Source organism: Gasterosteus aculeatus, chromosome 5, assembly GCF_964276395.1.
Source record: "Gasterosteus aculeatus chromosome 5, fGasAcu3.hap1.1, whole genome shotgun sequence".
Taxonomy (NCBI): domain Eukaryota; kingdom Metazoa; phylum Chordata; class Actinopteri; order Perciformes; family Gasterosteidae; genus Gasterosteus; species Gasterosteus aculeatus.
This window is the reverse complement of record NC_135692.1, coordinates 8634177-8655402: the sequence shown is the minus strand read 5'-3', so window position 1 is coordinate 8655402 and position 21226 is coordinate 8634177. Positions and strand designations below refer to the sequence as shown.

The 21226-nt window shown below is 45.8% G+C and overlaps 2 protein-coding genes across 3 annotated transcripts; both read left to right on the top strand.

The window, feature by feature from the left end:
* Positions 1–48: 48 nt before the first annotated feature.
* Positions 49–11723, top strand: nbr1a (NBR1 autophagy cargo receptor a). The gene is made up of 22 exons (XM_078103095.1): positions 49–190; positions 492–554; positions 1087–1105; positions 1237–1259; positions 1562–1744; positions 1964–2041; positions 2126–2349; positions 2823–2942; positions 3247–3528; positions 3851–4010; positions 4455–4703; positions 6032–6178; positions 6281–6356; positions 6527–6637; positions 6751–6921; positions 7018–7173; positions 8098–8240; positions 8379–8842; positions 9017–9102; positions 9290–9377; positions 9592–9691; positions 10125–11723. Exons 1-22 carry the CDS (start codon positions 89–91, stop codon positions 10311–10313), a joined length of 3234 nt encoding a protein of 1077 aa, XP_077959221.1. The 5' UTR covers positions 49–88; the 3' UTR covers positions 10314–11723.
* tmem106a (transmembrane protein 106A) lies at positions 11723–20831 on the top strand. Of its 2 annotated transcripts, none has more exons than XM_040176893.2 (9): positions 11723–11965; positions 12284–12450; positions 13881–14066; positions 14765–14825; positions 18396–18549; positions 19234–19374; positions 19473–19516; positions 19606–19659; positions 20063–20831. In XM_040176893.2, exons 3-9 carry the CDS (start codon positions 13967–13969, stop codon positions 20169–20171), a joined length of 663 nt encoding a protein of 220 aa, XP_040032827.2. In that variant the 5' UTR covers positions 11723–11965; positions 12284–12450; positions 13881–13966; the 3' UTR covers positions 20172–20831. The 2 variants fall into 2 exon arrangements, with proteins under 2 accessions (XP_040032827.2, XP_077959220.1); XM_078103094.1 differs by having other exon boundaries at positions 11808–11977.
* Positions 20832–21226: the final 395 nt, after the last annotated feature.

Below are 21226 nucleotides of genomic sequence, written 5' to 3'. Positions count from 1 at the left end.
AACAAGAAAAGACAGTCGAGGGCAGCGGGGATCAAATAGGCCGGCGTCACCGCAAATGACATCCGTTACCTGCGCATAAACGGCCGACATGGGGCTGCCTGTTACAATCAAAGTGAACTTCCGGGGCAACGTGAAGAGGTTTCTGGCTCAGGATCTGGACAAGCTGGAGTGGGAGTCCGTTGAAGCCTGGGTGAGCTGCCGCTAGCCGAGGGGCTAAACGCTGGCGCAGTTTGGTGAGAAGCAGGCCCGGACGTGGCCTGCACGCGTAAACAATAGAGCCGCCGCGCGACGCTCGCATGCTGTGGCGACGCCATGTACGCGACGTAGGGATCCTTTTGAGGATTCGGCAAACGCGACAGGGCCACAGTTTGCGATACTGTTCGTTCGTACAGTCGCTTTTTCCTCCGCGTGCCCGCAATGTGTGTTTTTGTATCACGCGCGAGCGGGACAAAAGTTCACGTCTGATATTAACTGTGGATTTGATATTTCAGATCAAAGCGTCTTTTGGAATCAACCACTTTCAAGTCAAATACTTCGATGAGGACAACGAGGAGGTAAGGGAGTGTGTTCAAATGTGTGTGCGTGTCTACCAATGGTTGGAATGTGACAAAGTACGTGTTGTGTACAATGTTTTAAAAATACACGTACTTTTTACACGTACATTTTTGTGTAAAGTGTGTTATTAGAGATGGATTTAATCATCAGTGTGTGTGTATATATATATATATATATATATATATATATATATATATATATATATATATATTATACACACAAAGACATCTATATTTACGTTTTGTGAACATACCAGAGTTGGCTAATGAGCGCCACAGAACAACACAAATATACAATACATTAAAAATAGCAGATATGTTTTATCTAAAACGTTGCACTTCTTCTCTATTATACGCAATCATTAACCATAATCCAGTAATATAATATGTGATATTATTCTAAATCTTACCATTCTTCACAATGAAGGAAAAATATCAGTACTATTTTAGTAAAAGTAATTCTTCCACAGTGTGTTTTGACATTTATTGCAAAATAATGGGGTTAATTAACTCATTCTCTCTCTTATTTCAGATTTGTATAAACAGTCAAGGTGAGGATACCACTTTGTTTATTATCACTGTTATAGCTGCTTAGAGAAAAAAAAGGAAAAAACACTGTGCAATACTTACAATAAAACAATGATCACCAAGAAACTCACTGTTGCATTTGTTTTCATTTCAGATGAATATGAAGAAGCCATCAAGGTACTGTGACACTTTCTAAATAGTTAAGACTAGATTAAACCCAACCGCACATAACAATATCACTACACAGGTGCAAATAGCAAGAATACGGGAAATGTTAAACGTTTAAGTGACATTAGTAAAAGTCAGTTATTAATTTAGATAGGAAACAAAACACTCTGTAAGCACAATACAAAATATATCTTTATACATCATGTTTACATGATGCATCCTGTGTGGGTCCTTTAGTACAAATGTGTACTTGTTCTGGTGTGGCTGCCTCCACATTTGTGTCGGTGTTTGACGCCCGCTTTCCCCCTCAGAGTGCCGAGAAGCAGGGGAACCAGTTGCACATGAACGTGTACAAGATGAAAGGTCAGGCCTGCGGAGGCCCGCCGAAGACTGAGGTGAAGGAGCTGAAGGGAGACCTGCGCCCTGCTCCACCTTATCCATCACGGGTCAAAACGGTGGACAAGGGCACACAGGTCACCCCAGAGAGAGAAGCTGTAAGGAACCACGCCAATTCTATTCTCCTTCTTCTTCCTCCTATAACCTCTCTTAGCATTCTGCTAGTATTTTGAATGCATTGGCTTAACTATGTAGTTACAGCCTCAAATCAAAGAGGACAGTTCACTGTTATTTTTACAGCAGTTGTTTTCTCAATTTGTGTGTAATTATTCAAAAGGTGCATGTTTTTGATGCCAGCCTGATGTGTTTGGACACAGGTCACAGTGAAGGACAACAAGGGGAACAAGCCAGAAGATGAACCACCTCCGATGTGGTTTAGGTCATACATGGATAAGGCAAGATTTAGAATGATATGTTTTTAGTTTGTGCACAATTCGGCCGCGTTTGGCTTCTAATAACATAAACTCTGGTTCTCATAGTTTAAAGATGAGGTGGTGAAAGAGGTGGTGGAGAGGATGTGCAGTGACTTCTCCGGCCAGTGTTGCACCCACAAGTCTTCTGACGGGCCCCTTGAGGCCAGCGCGGCGAGCAGCGGCCCTACAGGGCCCCGGCCAGGCCCCGCCACCTCAACTGGATCCCTCGGCTACACCCCAAACTGCAGCAGCTGCAACAAACTCACCTCGGAAGGGGCGTACAAGTGCAGGTAGAAACACGGCGGAATTCAATGGGAAAGGATCCAATGGAAGCGACGGGGCTTATATCAAATTCAGGGGGTTGACGGGCGGTTCAGAAGTGTGACGCTAATTCAATGTGAACCAGCATTCTCTCTGTCGACCATCAGGTTGTGTAGAAGTAAGGAAATGACTCCTCTCTTGATTTATTTCCTCAGTAAACATGAGTTTATGGTCTCAATCTCTAGTTTCAAGTCTTCTGACATACAGCGTGAGGATTATTTGGTAAATTGAGGTCCATTTAGAGTCAAACATACATATATATATATATATATATATATATATATATATATATATATATATATATATATTACACACATACATACAGTCTATGATAACAATTTGACCTGCGTGTCCTTCTTATGAGTTCGTTATCTGTTTATGTTCTTTGTCCTTTGAGCCGCCTCCTCAGCGTCACGCCTCACACAGCGTGTTTCCCTTCCAGTGTGTGCCCGTCCTGCATCCTGTGTGAGATGTGCAGACACAGCCATGACCCCAGCCACAACCTTGTGAGAACCAAGACACCTCTCTCCATCCCTGAGCATGGAATGTCGGGAGAGTTGAGGTAAACACCCCCCCCCCCCCCCACCCTCCAAGAACCGAGGATCAATCTCCCAACTTCTTGAAACTATAAGACATTTGTACTTTGCATCAGTGCCACCACCCCCCTCCCCCCCCTTCGTTTTGCTGTCACGTCTGCATAAAATGGAGCAAAACATAAATAAGAATAGATGCAAAGAAGGACTGCAGATATGTTTTAGAAGCTAGATTACTGTAATGCTGAATCATGCGTGTGTACCTGTTTTGTTCTTGGAAAATAAACTTTTGATAGTCAACAAATAGGTGTTCCTGATGACATTTCAAACCAGGTTCCCAAGGCGAGGAGACAGGACAGTGCGCAAGGCCGAGCGACAGCGCCTCAAAGCTGAAAGGAGGCAGCTAAGAGCTGAAGTGAAGGAAATCAAGAAGAAACTGAGACTGGAGAAGAGGGGGCTGCAGTGGAGCGGGCCCTCCACCTCAGGCAGAGGCAACCTGAGTAACGTGGCCTCCGCGTCCACGCAGGTCCCGGCAATGTCCCCCCCCGCCGCCTCAGAAACAGCCTCAGGTCCCGCCCCCGCCCCGGTCCCCGATCCCCAGGCCTCCAGTCCAGAGTAAGCGCCTCCTCGGAAGGGCGTCCGACAGTGCTGGGTACCTCGGACCCAGCATGGATGCAATAAAGTCTTTTTGTTTTTGTTTTTTTCAAGAAAAAGAAATCAAAAATATGCCATCTTTGTAATCTAGTCTGTATGAGTGTGTCGCTGGCTGCTCTGGGGTGGTGGAAAATGTTGGAACTACCTCAATGTGAAAACTGCTGCTGCAGCTGCTGCTTTAGAAAAAAAATGCTTTTCAGCTGCAAAAAATCTGGGGTCCTGCTTTTGGCTGTTATAAGAAACCAGGGCTATTTTCAACAATGCTCTGTACACTTGAAACTAGGGGTCCCGGGGTCTCGAACACGTCCTTGGTTTCCACTATGGCCGCCTTGTTTCTGGATGAAAATCTGCCGGACGGCACCCGTCTGGAGCCCGGAACCAAGTTCATCAAGTACTGGAAGATGAGGAACTCAGGCACTATCAGCTGGACCGCAGAGACCAAGGTACCCCCTCCCACCCGCCGAGAGGACAGCTCCACACTCTCTCTGCCGCCATCCCCCATCCCTCCCCCCTTACCCCCCCACTCCCCTGCTTCACTTCCACTCTGAGTCCCCACTCAGCTCATTGCCTACTTCTTCTCCTCTAACGCCAGCTACGATGTCTTACGCGGCCTAATACAACTAATGCCGCTTCTCTCCGGGATGTTTGTCATTTGAGTTCAGCTGCGTTTTGGTTTCAAGTCTTCGTCTTCATTCAAATGTGTGAGTGTATGATTTTGTGTGTGTGTGTGTGTGCGTGCGCGCGTGTTGATGTCCCTTGCCTCAAGCGATTTATTACTTTCCTGCCGTGTTATTTTGTCTGCACGTCTGTATTCCTACTTTTTTTTTTGTGTTTTGTGTGTGTGTGTGTGTGTGTGTGTGCGCGCGTGTGTGTGTACGTGCACCCAGCTAGTGTTCATGTGGGGAAACCTCGGCCTGGCGTCAGGGGACAGGAGGGAGGTGCCGGTCCCCTTGCTGCTGCCGGGACAAGTGGGCGTGGTCAGCGTGGCCTTCGCCGCTCCCGTGACGGAGGGGACGTACACCTCCCACTGGCGGCTGGCGCACTGCGGCTGTCAGTTCGGCCCGCGCGTCTGGTGCAGCATCGTGGTCGACGCCGGCGACGGCCGCGAGGCACTCGGGCATCAGAGCGAACGACCGGCAAGTCTTGATACCCGACGACACCCAGTACAGCCGCAGCGAGAGCCGCGACCGACTGCATCACAGCTTCATTACTGTTATTATTATTATTATTATTATTATTAAGTAGACTCACTCAAGTTCTGGACGCAAGTATAACCTGATCATTTTTATGCCGCTTTTATACTTCTACATTTCATCACGTACTGGTCAAAAAGAACTATTTAACCATCAACACACGGTGCACAACAGTCAAATCAACTCATTTATCTCTCGCTATAATGCAGAGGCAGAATTAAGGTTCATGCGACTTGAACTGGGTTTATTTAGCAGTGGTGGAAAGTTACCAAGGACATTTACACGAGTACTGTAGCTAAGCAGAAATTGGAGGTATGTACTACTTGATCTTTTCGCTTTCATTGAACTCTATACTTTTACTTTTACTCAAAGGGAGTTCTTTTTTTCCTTTACTTAGCAGAATAATATTTAACTTTACATAAGATTATTAAAATGTTTTCTTTTTTTAAAGTAGTTCTAAATGCAGAGACACATTGACTGTTCAAGTTGTGTTGGCTGTATAGAGACAAAGCTCACTACACCGGCCCCTTGATGAGCATCGATGGTTCAAGTAATCATCAAAATGACATCTGGCAACTTAAATTATGTCGAAACGTACAAATGAAAAGTAGAGCAGAAAGTAATTTTCATCATCCACTCAAGTATATAATTAAAAACTGTCTGAGGGGCTGAACTGAAAAAGTGAAATAATCCTGAATGTGCTTTAAACTGGGTGGAAGACTTTTGATACTCAAACGTTCCAGATGAGTTGAGTTTTTCTGCTCAATCATCTCGCAGCCCTACAGATTTATCTGTTGACCCCTTAAAATATACTGACCTCTTGCTTTAAAACCAGTGGACGACCAGCTGCAGCCGTCAAATTCTGCTCAGGAGACATTTAGTACATGACGAGTAGTCATTTTATACTTTGAGTACATCCTTTCTGCTGATTCCAGTTTTTAAAAATATTTCTATTGAAAGCATTTTCTGCAAAACCTTTTTTTAACATTGTATGGTCACTTGTAAGATAAGGATCAGAGTACTTCTTCCACCATGAATACTTACTTTAAAGTATCTAAATACCACGTGAAGATGGTAGCATTAGTTAGTCTGTGTGCTTCCTTGTTCCAGCGTAACAAAGGAAACATTTCATGTAAACTTGGATGTTTTGGGTTTGAAGAAATACTGCAATCCTTAAAGGGCCGCTTGTGTGTTACGCTTTAAATCATAACGGTGGATCTCCTTTCTGAGCGCTACTCATGATGCCATTCTTGTGTGCGCCGCAAAAGGAGGAGGAGGAGGAGGTGGGGGAGGAGAAGAAGGAGGTGGTGGTGGTGAAGGAGCAGGAGGGCAGCGCCCAGGACAGCGGCCCAGGTCTGCCGGTAGACCTGAACCACGAGGACTACTACTTCCCCTCCGTGGACCTGCTGACCGCACAGGTGCACGCTCGCAGATGTCGGGCTTCCCGGCACACGCAGAACTCGGCCAGTGCTCCCGAGGAACTGATCAGCGGTCATACTGCCTGTCTTCTGTTGTTTTAGGATCTGCTGTCGTTCGAATTGCTGGATATAAATATTGTGCAAGAGCTGGAGAAGGTTCCAAACAACACACCTGAGGGTAAGTGATACATCAGGCTTTAAACACCGGGAAGGAATTAGGCTGCAGGAACCTGCTGTTTAATCATTTTGCATCTGCCATGGATTATATAGGAAAGATTAATGCTACACACAAATAAAGATGAGCCCTTTCTGTGGTTCAAACACTGTGCGTGTCCACCTTCTTTTTAGACCTGACTCCCTGCATATCCCCTCTGCCCCATGATGCACCAGTTTTGGAGAAGGACATCACTGCGCGGATTAGAGAAGAAGCCGAGGTCACGGGGGTCAGGAATCTTTTTGGTAAGACCGCCTGAGGGTGCAGTGAGTGATACAACCGGCCAGATGTGAAGTGAGCTGCTGTTGGTCAAAGAAATGCCACCTAAATAAATCTACATATTTGATATGTTGTCTAGGAGTCAAAGTGAGGCAGCAGAGTGTGCCTGAGGGCCAGGAGGAGGACCGCGAGGAGGAGATCAGTGGAGCCCAGTTCCTCTGCGAGACGGTCATCCGCTCGCTGGCCTTGGAGGAGGCCCCCGATCACAGACCCCCTCGCAGGGCCCAGCACAGCCCCCACAAACCACAGGGTGAGGAGCCCCTAAACCTTTACGTTAGTACAGCACGGTGCGTTGTGATGGAAAGGTTGCAGTACGATGAGCTACGTCTTTTTTATGAATTTCCAGTGGTTTCCCGGGGCACCAGCTTCTGCTTCGAGAGGGCCTTCGAGGCTGAGAAGATGGAGACGGTGCAAGAAGGAAGCGAGGAGATCTGCGCCGTTAGACTTGAAAGTTCAGCTCCGCCTCTCGGCCGGGTCACCCAGGGAGATGAGATCAGGCCAGGTCAGAGGACCCTTCCAGGATGCTACTCTACCAGGATTTAAAAAAAAAATATTTCTCCATTTTTACCATTTTTTTTAACCATTTTTACCAGTATTTATTTCTGTTTTGTTGAACGAAACATATTTGAGAAAAACAGGCTTGACCTAAATCAGGGTTCCCGCGGGTCCTTAAAAAGTCTTAATGTCTTCAATTAAAATTCGGGTAATTAAGGTCTTAAATTGTCTTAAATTTCATGTAAAGTTGCTGTAGGTATTATTTTTTTTGCCGGTGCGCTTAATGACGCCGAGAAAGCACAGTGGCGCATCGTAAAACATCTAATAGTTGATTAATTTAGTATTGTGCGAAACGAGTCTCCGCAATTTAAAAGCTGTTTACGGTACGTCGGCTACAGACGCTGACGTCAGGCTGCGTGTCGCCATTACACGGTTGTCGGTGTGAGGATTGAAAACAACAATGAGGCAATGTGTAAACTATGCAAAAAGACCTTTTCATTAGGGACCACGGGGCTGAAAGCCGTCGAGTCGCACATGAAAGCACCAGCGATACGTTGCAGCAGCTAGCCATAGCGGGGCCAGGTTAATCCCTGCATTGTTTGCAGCACGACGTTACAAGTTCAGACGCCACCTCTCAAGTCGGCTGTAACAAGTGTGTGTTAAACAAGTTTTGATTTCCATTGTAGGAGGCAATAAATTGCGTATTCCAAAAAAATTGTGACATTTTGGGGTCTTAAATTATATTTTTTGAGGTCTTAAAAAGCATTCAATTTTACTTTTGAAATGGTGCAAGAACCCTGTAAATCGCTTCGTGAGAATCGTGGGAACCTCGATTGCGGTTGATTAAGTTACACTAACCTTTTGTGTCAATGAGTTGATTGCAGCTACCCCTGCAATTTTTCAATGTGCATTTTCTTGTTTTGACCTTCAGTTCTTCTGCTGGAACCAGCAAATGAAGACCTGCACATCAGTTCAGATCATGACATCGAGGAGGAAGAGGTCCTGGTCCCTGAGGACATGCACGACATGGAGCACAAAGAAGATGGTGGAACCAAAGGAGAAGAATGGGAGGAGGTGAAGTTTCAAACCCTTTATATACTAACTGGATAATACATTTATCAAGCAGCGATGAATGTTAGTTCCCCTCCACGGCAAAGATTGCTGATCGTGCTCCCGTAACGACGTCCACCATCTCCTCCTCATGTGTCTCAGGTCAGCAGCCAGACCTCCTCTGTCTCTTCTTGCGACGATTACATCATCGTCCTCCCGGATTGCTTCGACACCAGCCGGCCTCTGGGCGAGTCCATGTACAGCTCCGCCATGTCGCAGCCCGACGCCGACGCAGCCGAGGTGACCTCAGCCGACCTGGACGAGGAACAGCAGGACGAGGTGGAGGAGGAGGAGGAGGAGGAAGAGGAAGAGGAGGAGGAGGAGGAGGAGGAGTCAGTCTCCCAGGAGGCACCGCTGCGAGGGAGGCAGCAGGAGGCGGTCGACGCCAAGGATTCAGCTGCGGACTCGTGGCCTCCGCTTGTCCCGCCGAGCCACAGCAGCGTGAACCAGATGCTGTGTGCCTCCCAGACGCTGGACGCCGTGACGCTCACACCGGAAGTGGTTCCACCGCCGCCGCCGCCGCTGCCCGACCTCCCGCGACCCCCACCGGCCCTCTACTCACCCAGGTGAGATCCTCGAAGGGTCCCCGTGCATGGCGGAAAATATATGTATAATCACAAAATACAAAAAACATTTCAACCCGTCACTGCTTTGCTTTCAAAAGAGATTTACATCCTCTTTGATTCGCTGGATCTCCCCACTGCAACCGGCAAACGGGTTATTGTCATTATTCATTTCAGGTCTGAGGCACTGTACCTGTCTGAGGACCCCAGTCCTCCAGCCCGTGATCCATATGAGCCACACCAGCCAAGGGTCCACCTAAATGGTGAGTATCATCAGCAGCATTATTATGTCTGTTGTTTTTTCAGGTGCTACATAAAGGAAACGCATTTAGCCCCTTGTAGGGAGACAGGAAGTGAGATAGCATGCAGGATTTCTTCAATCTGCAGAATGCCCTGTTTCTCCTCCTCTCATATTACGCGTGTTTGTGTTATTTCCCCTTTTCTCTGCAGTGTCATCCGGTCTGTCCAGATCAGCGGGCTCAGCATCCAGTGCCTTTGAGACATATAACCCCAGACCCAGCAACGCTTTGCAGCCGAGGTGCATTACAGCAAGTGAAATGAACTTCCTGCTTTAGTGTCTCCTTCAGTTCCATCATCTTTTAATGCGGCAACCTGATCCGATATTACTCTAACAAAGAGTTTGTGTAACCAGCGCCAAGACATGCGTGTGAAATCATGTCTGTGCGTTTGGTTTTAAAAGAAGACATCCTGTTGCGTAACACCTAATAACCACATCCCTGTCTTTATACAAGGGGACAAGGAGGCATCACGGAGGGACTCGTCAAGGGGGCCCTCTCTGTGGCAGCGTCCGCGTACAAGGCTCTCTTCACTGGACCGAACTGCTCCATACAGGTACGTCCCACGGAAACCCTCCCTTCTGCACGTTAGAAACAGATCTAAAAAAAAAAATGCTGTTATATCGGCAAGTCAGGCTGGACGTCAGGCTGGAAAACATTAAAATCTATTTGGTTTGTACATATGTATTTACTATATATTTTTATTGCAATTAAGTCTATGCATTTCTGTATATAGTTTAAGAAGTAGTTTAGTTAAAGAAAATGCATACAGCGTGAATACATTTTCATCCATATGAATTCATTTATAAAGAGCGCTTCACTTCCTGCTGCTTTTAGAACCAGTTCCCTTTAAGACAATAAAAAGAAACGCGTCATGAAACCGTAAAGCCGGTTTCCAGTCCGACTGGTTTTGGTGAATTGGAAACATCTTCAACACAAAAGGCAAACATGCATCGACGTCATCATCACCCCCCCCCCTCCCTTTCCAGCGAGGCATCGACCCGGCCACCAGGCAGGACCCCTCCCTGATGGCCATGCTGCTTGAGATGGGCTTCAGAGACCAGCGGCTCAACCAGCAGCTGCTGAGGAAGCACGGCTACAGCCTGCTGCACACCGTCAACGAGCTGGTGCAGATGACCGAGGACGGCCACAACAAGGCGCTCAACGCGCTGCACTGAGGGGAGTAGTGGGGGGGGGGGGCATAATCTAAAGAGAACATTTACGTTAAAAACCTGCGCATCTCTCACCCTTTTCCAGTGTTTAGCTTTAGGTTTAATAATATGAAGGAGAGACAAAGAATTTATCGGTGCAACTGATTTACCAAAAGGGGGGGGGGGGCTGCTCTGTTTGGACCAAGAGTACAAAAGGAAATTAACAAAAGTTACAGAAAAGAACGAATGAATGGCTTCTTCTGCCTTTTTTTTTTTTTTAATTAGCTTTCACATTTTGACAAAAATGAACCACACCCACACAGCGCGCACACACACACACACACACACATACATGTAAATTAGTGTGAATAGTGGTTGAACCTGGGGGCCTCGGAGCCCTTTGTGTGGCAGCCGGAGCTACAAGTGTGTGCGTCTCAGCTCTTCATCTCCGTGTTCGTGTGGCTGTCGTTGCAGCTTCCCCTCGGCGCTGATATTAAAAAAAAAAATAATAATAACCGATTCTTCTGACAGGGCTTTGCTAGATTCTCCTCACAAATAGAGCAATGAAATATCAATATTGTTGAATGTCATGAAAAAAAAAAAAAAGGTTCCGAGCAGCCAGCTCTCCTCGTTGAGCTACTGGAGCCGCTTCGGGTGTCGAGGGGGGTCGGCAGCGAGAACAAACTAATATTTAAAAGGCGTTTCTTTTGATTTATCGTAGTGAAATCTACCCTTAACAATGCAATCTTTTTCTGTATCAGAGTACTGTTATTTTAGACGTTGACATGTGGAATGTATTCAAAAACCGTCCGAGCGGATCACCGCTTTCGGGACTTTCGGGATGTTTTCTACTGCTTTCTAGGAGACACCTGCATGACAGGTAGAGGCTGTAGAGGCTGTAGAGGTGAGTCGTGTTCTCGTGGTCTTAGCACAGTCGTGGTAGAAGATGTCCGCTTGGCGTCGCATCGCTCAACGCCCCCCCCCCCCCCCTTGCCCTCTCCCCCCGCCTGCATCTTCATTGTCTTCATTCAACTGAGAATCATTTACACACTAACCCAATCCGAGACGTCACAAACTAAACTACACATTCTTCACCCTCACAGTGAAACCAAGTCTTTTGATTTCATTAAACTGCCTTTATGATCATTACTTTACAGAAATATACACGTGGTGATTTGACATTTGTGGTGTGAGTGTGCAGATTCCAGTTAGTGTCTAGTTCTTTTTTTCTTTTCTTTTTTATTACTGGTGTGTTTGTGCGGTTGAGGATTATTTATAACCATGTTTTCCTCTGTTGCTTGTTCATCCTTTTTAAAGAATCATGCGCTAGAGAATAATTCTGAATATATATTACTATGCTTGTCCAATTATTCCTCTGGCAGAGTCTATACATTAAATTCCCTTCTATTGTCAATCCGCCAATAAACTATTTGCACAGCTCTGTCTCGCCTCTTCTCTGTTCTGTTAACGACAAATGTCACACTTCACACACGCGCCTTTATATGCGGTACAGCCTGTACCAGGTCGACTGAGTGGTGTCTAAAGTACACAGGTTGCACACCTTACGCTGCTGGCTGTGCTGCATTTTTCACGACGTTTGGTTACATTTTTTTATTTTTAACAACCCCGGCAAACGCTGAGGCTTTATTGCTCATCTGGACACTTCTAAGAAGAAGCACGTAAGTAAAAGTGTAAGTATTATAATCTAAGAATACTCTATTCTAAAGGTGCTTAATTGAAAATATTCCCAGAGTAAAAATAGGAATACCTTGATCAAACTATAATTTGTAAAGGCTATATTGGAGCATTTATTCAATGTGGAACACATTTCACGTGCTTTATTCCCGTATGCTTGACTCCTCTTCAGTTCTCCATAATTACAGTACAAATAAAATGCCTGATTAAGTGCACGAATACCATTCGGACATTTAAGCATCCTTTCATTGATTGCTGTGTCCGATCATCTGCGTGCTGATATCCAACTCCGTCACATCTAGTCGCGTCGGTGCTGCAGAAGGAAAGTTGCAGCTCTTCAGCCCAGAGAAACAGGAAGTGCGCCTCCCACCGCGTCTGCTGGCGGACCCTCGAGTTCGCATCGGCGCTAATTCCGCGTTTGTACCGTCGGATCGGAAAGAAGCTTCCGGTGCGGATGGTTCGCTTTTCGGTGAGTGAATTCTGCTGCGAGCGTGTTGCTGTTGTTGTTGTTGTTGTTGTTGTTGTTTGTGTCGCCGGATGTAAACATGTCGTCTGTGTCCACGCTGCTTGGAGAAGAAAGGGGGAAGGTTTGAGATCTAAAAGCTGATCGATGGTTACAATCCGCGGTTCAGATACTTCAATAAAGACCTGCAGCAGATGTCGCTCCGGTTAAAGTCCTTATAAAGCAGAAAGAAAGACCCGTTGTTCTGTTATTCTTATGTGGTTAAACTTTATTCCTGCATCGGTGTTAATGCGGCACTTTGTTACAGTAGCTGGTCTGAACTGCTAGTTTGATAACTCAATAATAATACATCATATTTAAAGAAATGTGTTTAGCTGCCATGATTAAATAAACAATAACTCCAATGTTCACGGTGGCTGCTGTAAACGCTCTTTTCCTTCATTTATTTGTTCTACTGAGTTCATCTCAGGTTTCATGAGCTCACGTTGTTGTGAAAGCAGAATGATTCAGTGCTTCTATTGGAAGAAAATACTCATTTCATCCAGAAGAGGCCAGACAACAGTGTTAAAGGAGAATATCCTGTATGTTTTTAAGAGAATATAGTTATAATTGTGTTAGTAGCCTAAACTCTTTCTAAGTTATTCAGAGAATCTAAATGTAAGGGAACAGCATTTTGAGAAAATCTTTAAATGCATCTTCTAATCTTGTGAAATGAAGTGTTGAAATCTATGACTGAGCACTTTTAGTCAAGTGCATAACCTTAGTACAAATGCAATGTACTTTATTAAGTTTCCCTACTATATGCTTCTACTTCAATACATTTCAGAGGTAAATATTGTCCTTTTCACTCTACTTCATCTATTTGGAACATGAATTGCGGTGCCACACAGTCGTATCCACATAAGTAAACTACTGTAATACTCGCAGGCAGAAGTGAAGAAGTGTAACATTATATAATAACTTTAACTTTAAAATGACTCATTCTTTTTAATGATACTTTTACTGAATTTACATTTTAAAATCAGGACTTTCAAGGGTAACGGAGTATAAACAATGACATTTCTACTTTTACTTAATGTAAAGACTTGTGCACTTCTTCCGGTTAGTCATCACACGTTCAGATGCAACAGAGCCACAAAACAAAGTAACTGGAGGTGTCTCCTCACACTGTGTGGACTTTGCTCACACCTCAACATGAAGCACAAGACTTTTATATGCCATTTAAAGGTTGTTGTAGAGCAGTCCTGTCTACTCGAGGTCGTTTGATCAAAAAAGAAATGCTCTACTGTGTTTTAATTGTTTTTCAACTTCAAGAATTCTTCGTCATACGTCAACGTGCAATATTTAAGGACATCTCTGCAGTGCTGCACAAGGTCTATACTCTAATTAGGCTGTTTGATGCATTTTACATTTCCTGTCCCGTTTTGGTTCTGCAGACGGGACTTTTCCTTTGGATGAAAGTATCATGGTTTCACCAGCGTAACGCAGCTGAAGCACAGAGGGACCAGATCTGACCTACGGGATGGAGACCGCGAGGACGCTGAATACGCCGTACGGCGCCATTAACAGACAATCGGCAGACAACTGCCCAACGTGTCGAGGCATCGGGACAATTCCCAGAGGTTTGTTGGGGGGTTTGTTGCATTAAAAAAATTATCTTAAGATTGCATTTTTAAGCAGCTTTAACGCCTTACCAAAAGGCAACTGATCAAAATCTTGTTTAAGCTATCGTGTAGAAAATGCAACATGACAAACTGACAATATGACGCATACACAATATGTTTAAACGTCAGTTGAATGCAAGTTTGATATGTAACAGGCTTAAGAACTTAAATGAGGTAAGAAAAAGCTAAATACGGGGTTTTGGTCACGGTTTGGGTTCATGTCCTGTTTTATTTTGTAGTTTCTTGCCTCTCCCTCGGTAACGTCACTTCCTGCCTTGTCCTGTCATCCCCTGTGATTGTCTGTCATGTCATGATTGTTTCCACCTGTGTCCAATCACCTGCACCTCCCTAGTGTATTTAAGCCATGTGTGACTGTTGACACTTGTCGTGTCATTGTTCAATGTTGGAAGTCCCTGTCCTCGTCCTCATTCCTGGTTCCTGTCTCCGTTTTTGCCCCTTGGCCTTTTGCTTTTGAAAACCCTTTTTGACTATTAAAGTCCCTTTTGGTTCCCAAAAAACTCTGCGTCTGAGTCCCACCTTCCCGGCCTTCCACGCACCCTGACAGGTTTATATCTGTACATATAGTTTATCTCTCTGAATTGTAAAAAAACAAAACTCCGGAAGGAGATCATTCTTCTCTTTTTCTGTATCGACAGTCCACGACCAGCTGGTGGCTGTAATACCGTGTAACGATGCGAGGCTGAAACCCAGACGCACGTAAGTGAGGAACATGCGCCCTATTACATTACATGTCATTTAGCAGACGCTTTCATCCAAAGCGAGTTACAATAAGTGCATTCATCCATAAAGAGACAAACTCGGAAGAACAAGAAAGTGCAATTTCCTCAAATAAGCCAATTTGCTATAGATGAGTGACGTTACAAGTACAATTTAAGTGCTACAATTTGTTAGTCTTTTAGTCGAGGGAGAGTCTGAAGAGGTGTGTCTTTAGTTTGCGGCGGAAGATGTGAAGGCTCTCTGCGGTCCTGATGTCTTCAGAGAGCTCGTTCCACCATTTCGGAGCAAGGACAGCAAAGGGGGGGAGGGACGAGCAGTTTTGCAGATGCAGAGTGTTGCTGACCTGCGAGGAGCGAGTTGCAGTAGCCCAGGCGGGAGCTGACAAGAGCCTGAATCAGTACCTGGGCTGCCTTCTGAGTGAGAAGAGGACGTATTCTCCTGATGTTGTAGAGCGTGTATCTACAGCATCGTGTTGTCGCAGTGATGTTGGGAGTCAGGGAAAGTTGGCTGTCGAGTGTCACGCCGAGTGGGCGAACTTCAGTAGTAAGAGGACAAGGTTCCGACACAGATCCCAGCCAGGTGACCCGGTAGTTGCGGCCGTCGAGGTAGGACGAGAGAAGGGAGAGAGCAGAGCCTGAGACACCAAGTTCCTGAAGGGAGGAAATAAGGACCTTGACAAATGCAGCAGAGAGGACCAGAAGGATGAGGAGAGCGAGGCGGCTCTAGCAGTGTGCAGCTCTGAGACAGCAAGCAGAGCAGTCTCTGTGGAATGGCCTTGAAGCCTGACTGATTATATACTGTGTATATATATAAAAATAAATCAAAATATCCTTGCAACCCCTGTTTTGGAACCACTTCTTTAGAGAACAAAAACATGTATAAAAGATGTTACAATGTAATATTAAAGCCAAAGTGTTCTAACAAGACATTACATTACATTACATTACATGTCATTTAGCTGACGCTTTTATCCAAAGCGACGTACAATAAGTGCATTCAACCATAGGGTACAAACTCAGGAGAACAAGAAACAAGAAAGTGAAATTTCCTCAAATAAGCCAATTTACAATTTGCTATAGATGAGTGACGTTACAAGTACAATTTAAGTGCTACAATTTGTTAGTCTTTAGTCGAGGTAGAGTCTGAAGAGGTGTGTCTTTAGTTTGCGGTGGAAGATGTGAAGGCTCTCTGCGGTCCTGATGTCTTCAGAGAGCTCGTTCCACCATTTCGGCGCAAGGACAGCGAAGAGTCGAGACCTAGTCGAGTGTTTTGCTCTCAGTGAGGGAGGGACGAGTAGTTTTGCAGATGCAGAGCGGAGAGTGCGGGTTGGGATGTAGGGTTTGACCATGTCCTGGATGTAAGCTGGACCCGATCCATTCACAGCATGGTACGTGAGCACCAATGTTTTGAACTGGATGCGGGCGGCCACCGGTAGCCAGTGAAGAGAGCGGAGGAGTGGAGTAGTGTGGGAGAATTTCGGAAGGTTGAAGACCAGTCGAGCTGCTGCATTCTGAATGAGCTGCAGAGGTCGAATGGCGGTGGCAGGGAGACCAGCCAGGAGGGAGTTGCAGTAGTCCAGGCGGGAGATGACAAGAGCCTGAATCAGTACCTGCGCTGCCTTCTGAGTGAGAAGGGGACGTATTCTCCTGATGTTGTAGAGCGTGTATCTACAGGATCGCGTTGTCGCGGCAATGTTGGGAGTCAGGGAGAGTTGGCTGTCGAGTGTGACGCCGAGGTTCTTAGCGGTCGAGGTGGGCGTTAGTACGGAGTTCCCAAAGTTGACTGTCAGGTCCTGGGTAAGCGAATCTTTTCCGGGAAAGAGAAGTAGTTCAGTCTTGTCGGGGTTGATTTTCAGATGGTGGGCGGACATCCACTGAGAGATGTCAGTTAGACAGGCAGAGATCCGAGCCGCCACCTGGGTGTCCGAGTGAGGGAAGGAGAGAATTAGTTGGGTGTCATCAGCATAGCTGTGGTAAGAGAAGCCATGCGAGCGAATGACAGCGCCAAGAGAGTTTGTGTAAAGCGAAAACAGGAGGGGACCCAGCACGGAACCCTGAGGAACTCCAGTAGTAAGAGGACAAGGTTCCGACACAGATCCTCGCCAGGTTACCCGGTAGGTGCGGCCATCGAGGTAGGACGAGAGAAGAGAGAGAGCAGAGCCTGTGACACCAAGTTCCTGAAGGGAGGAAATAAGGATCTGGTGGTTGACCGTGTCAAATGCAGCAGAGAGGTCCAGAAGGATGAGGACAGAGGAGAGAGAGGCGGCTCTAGCAGTGTGGAGTTGCTCAGAGACAGCAAGGAGAGCAGTCTCTGTAGAGTGGCCTGCCTTGAAACCTGACTGGTGGGGGTCAAGGAGGTTGTTACAGTGGAGATAAGAGGAGAGTTGATTAAAGATAGCACGTTCAAGGGTTTTGGACAAAAAGGGAAGAAGAGAGACCGGTCTGTAGTTGTTTTCTTCAGAAGGGTTGAGGGTGGGTTTCTTAAGGAGAGGGTTGACTCTTGCCTCCTTCAGAGAATTGGGAAAACAGCCAGATATCAGAGCGTTGTTGATGAGACAGGTGAGGAACGGAAGAAGGTCGGGTGCAATAGATTGTAGAAAATGTGATGGAATGGGGTCAAGAGGGCAGGTGGTCGGACGGGCAGAGGTTGCTAGGGTAAGAATTTGGTTGGGAGAGAGGGCGGTGAAAGAGGAAAGTGAGGGCGAAAGAGGCGAGGTCGGTGGGACGCGAGAAGTAGGAGGTGGGTTTGAGAAGGAGGAGCGTATGTCAGCTATTTTCTTGGTGAAGTAGTTGACAAAGTCTCCTGGAAGAAGGGTGGAGGGGGGAGGAGGGGTAGGGGGTTCGAGGAGATTGGAGAAGATCGAGAAGAGTTGTTTGGGGTTGGAGAATGAGGATTCGATTTTGGATTGGTAGAAAGCGCTTTTGGCAGCAGAGATAGAAGCAGAAAACGAGGAGAGGAGAGATTGAAATTCGAGCAGGTCCTCAGGTCGTTTATATTTACGCCATTTCCTTTCCGACGCTCGCATGGTGGCTCTCATGGCACGGACCGGTTGAGACAGCCACGGAGCCGGAGGGGATTTGCCAGTCCGTCGTGTCGTAAGAGGGCAGAGAGAGTCAAGAGAGGAGGAAAGAGTTGAGAGGAGAGACTCTGCAGCAGCGTTCGGATGCAAGAGTGAGAAGGAGTCAGTTGAAGGGAGAGCTGATAGAACAGAGGATGCCAGCGAGGAGGGAGAGAGGGAGCGAATATTGCGACGAGCCGGTATAGAGTTAGTCAATGAGGGAGGTTTGTTAGTTGTAGAGAGTGGAAGGGAGTAAGAGATGAAGAAGTGATCAGACACATGAAGTGGAGTTACAGAGAGGTTAGTGGTAGAGCAGTTTCTAGTAAAGATGTAGTCAAGGTGATTGCCGGCTTTGTGAGTAGGAGGAGAGGGACTGAGTGACAGAGCGAAGGAAGAGAGTAGGTGTAAGAGGTCAGGTGACTTCTCTGTCGGAATACGGAATTCCGGAAGACGGAATACGTTTTTCATTATGGCCCATGTTTGTGCCTCAGGAAGCTGTACGTGTGCATCTCCATGGTGGTGTGTCTCTTCCTGTGCTGCCTGATCCTCTTCTTCGTCTTCCCCCGGAGCGTCACCCTGGCGCCCGTGTCCGTGCTGTCCGTCATGGTGTACTTCACCCCGGATACCGTCGACATGGAGGTCACCGTGAGTCAGACGGCTGGCGTGGAAAGCTTTGCCCCGTCTCCGATGTCTTGTGACCGCTTTGCAGAGGAAGTATGGGCATGTGTTTTCGTGTCTATGGCACAGTAAGGAGGGGACCGGCACCTGCTGCAGTATTGTGCCCTTAAAAGCCCCCAAACAGAGGCTTCCTATTGCATGAACATGAGCTATAATAATAATAAATAGTGAGTTAGGAAAAACAAAAACAGTAAATCTATTACTGAGGAACTATAAACCCTGAAAACTGGATTATTGCTTTTTATGTCTCCACATCTTTCTCCATTGTTATATATATATTTCTATATTAATAAAAAAACTATATATATATATGTATTTTTTAAATCTTTTACATTTTTTTTATATATATATATATAATAGAAATATTATTTAGCGTGCTAGCTATTTCCCCCTTTGTCTACGCTAAGCTAAGCTAACAATTCCTTCATGGAAAATACATTTTCTTATTATTTAAAAAAACTAAATGAAGAGTAAAATAACAAAAACCGAAAATCTTCCTTAAGCATCCCATGTTTCGTGTGCTTGTCACAACACTGTGTCGCGTTCACATGACAGCTCGCAGTCACCTGAAGGGCAAAGTTCATTCTTAACGACGGGAAGGTGCGTTGGTGTGTTCACCTGACCGGGTGTGCGTTTCCCCCCCCCTCCCAGAATCTCATCAACGTCACCAACGAGAACTTCGTCCCGGTTCAGATCGTGGAGTTCAGCGTTCAGGGTCTGATCTCCAGGGCCGTGGTCGGCACATCCAAGATCACCAACATGACCACCATGCAAGCCCGCTCGGTGAAGTCGGTGAGTTTCACGTGGGAGGATTTGTGTTACGCAAAAAAAAATAATGAAAAAATACGCTGCTGATGCGTTTGCCCTAAAACCCATTTCTTTGTTTGCAGTACACCTTTAAAATTGACCTGCCTGTTACGGATAAAGGCCTAAAGTAAGTCAGAAATGACGCGAGGATGCAATACCATGTCCATCATTATTGTTTGTGCGTCCGAATTCATCTGCTGCGTTTGTCTGTTTCAGCGCCTACTGCAAGTCGAGCACCATCAAGATTCACACCTTATTTCTGGAGCTGCAGTAAGTGTCTCCTTGAAATGACTAACGGAGGAGGCGGCTTCTTCAAAGCACGTGTGACAAACCGCGAAGGCAAAACACAAGCTCTCCGAAGAAGAGGGTCAGATCTCGATATGTGAAATGTTTCTTTGAGGTGAAGCAACAGGCACGCAAGAGGTCTGTTTCTATGTTTAGACTTCACTCCAGAATAAGTGGCTTTTAACCACAAAATAAATTTGGCTTTCTAGTTATTACTTCTGTTTTGAGAGAGGAGGTATTTCTGCTTCCATCTTGTATAGCTTTTAAAATAAAGCACTCTGCAGAGCCACATTACTTAAGTCATTGTTTCTATTGATGAGTGCTGCTTTAAAACATTATGAAGACACGCAGTCCCTAATAAATGTCTTGTCGTCTTTGTCCTCCCCAGAATGACGATGAACATTTCCTATCTCTCTCACACCGAGCAGCTGTCTCTGGACACCTTTGAGTACATTGACTGTGGCACCAATTCAACGATCCCTCATCCTGTGAGATGATGAAATCCAGACGAAACACACTGAAGTCGGAGTGTGAATTAATGAATATTCGGCCCGAACATTCCCTGAATATATTTAATCGTCTGTGTGTGACTTTGTGAATGATAACCACCTTGAAAATGCATCTAATCCAGTGATTCGTGCATTTAATTGAAAGTTCTATATACAGGAGCCAGAAAATGATTATGGCGTCACACTGCTGCCGATCTTCTGAGTTTTGTTTCAATTTCCGTCTGTGTTTGCATTTCACATCCACGTGCATCACTAGAATTACTGCATGAGATAGCAGACATAAAGTTAGCACTGTTATCCCCGTTAGCTGCTAGCTGAGCCGTGTGGATATGGATGTACTCTGAATTCTACATTGAGCAGCTTTAAAAGAGACAAAAAACCTACAGAAACATTGAAAAAGGCTTTCATTTAATTTGAGTGGAAGAACACTTACTAGCAGCCAAATGTGCTAAATGTACTAAAGATACCAATTAGAAAATGCTCTTATGTATGTTGTTTTAGCATACCTTAAAACCATCACAATGCTATGATTAAAATATATTGATGTTTCAAATCCACTTGTAGGTTCAAAATGAATGATGTTGCTGTTATTTTCTTGAGATCTGCCTGTAAATCCGTATTACTTGATTAAACTGGCACTTGAGCTTATGTGTGTGTGTGAAATGTGCTGCGTCGGTTCGCTGGTATGCCTCTCATGTCTCATGCCGCACACTCAGTGCTCTACACTGTGGACTAAATCGATCCTCGTTGTGCAGTGAGTGGTACTGAGTCACTCGCCGCTGAGGGGGATGCGCGTCTCCAGCCCTTTTGCTACCGTGTGGGGAAAGTCCCAACAGTGTGCGCTCACTCAACACACCTCCCACATCACACGGGATCATCTCACGATAGTCCATTTTTAGTGGCACGTCGGCACAGATCACAAAGTGCTTTTCCAGTAAAACACTGAGCATAGAAAACAGCCCAGAAGAAGCCTTGTTTGGCTCCACCTCATGAGAGTGAACACAGGGTGGAGCTGCTGCTTTCCCAGACTGACAATGTAGACA

Excerpts from the sequence above, each read along its gene's own strand:
- nbr1a (XM_078103095.1), top strand. The coding sequence starts at position 89 with ATGGGGCTGCCTGTTACAATCAAAGTGAACTTCCGGGGCAACGTGAAG. Across the intron at positions 1,260-1,561 it reads AATATGAAGAAGCCATCAAG|AGTGCCGAGAAGCAGGGGAA; the intron begins GTACTGTGACAC and ends TTTCCCCCTCAG. Across the intron at positions 3,529-3,850 it reads CCCCAGGCCTCCAGTCCAGA|GGGTCCCGGGGTCTCGAACA; the intron begins GTAAGCGCCTCC and ends ACTTGAAACTAG.
- tmem106a (XM_040176893.2), top strand. The coding sequence starts at position 13,967 with ATGGAGACCGCGAGGACGCTGAATACGCCGTACGGCGCCATTAACAGA. Across the intron at positions 14,826-18,395 it reads AGGCTGAAACCCAGACGCAC|GAAGCTGTACGTGTGCATCT; the intron begins GTAAGTGAGGAA and ends TTTGTGCCTCAG. Across the intron at positions 18,550-19,233 it reads CCGTCGACATGGAGGTCACC|AATCTCATCAACGTCACCAA; the intron begins GTGAGTCAGACG and ends CCCCCCTCCCAG.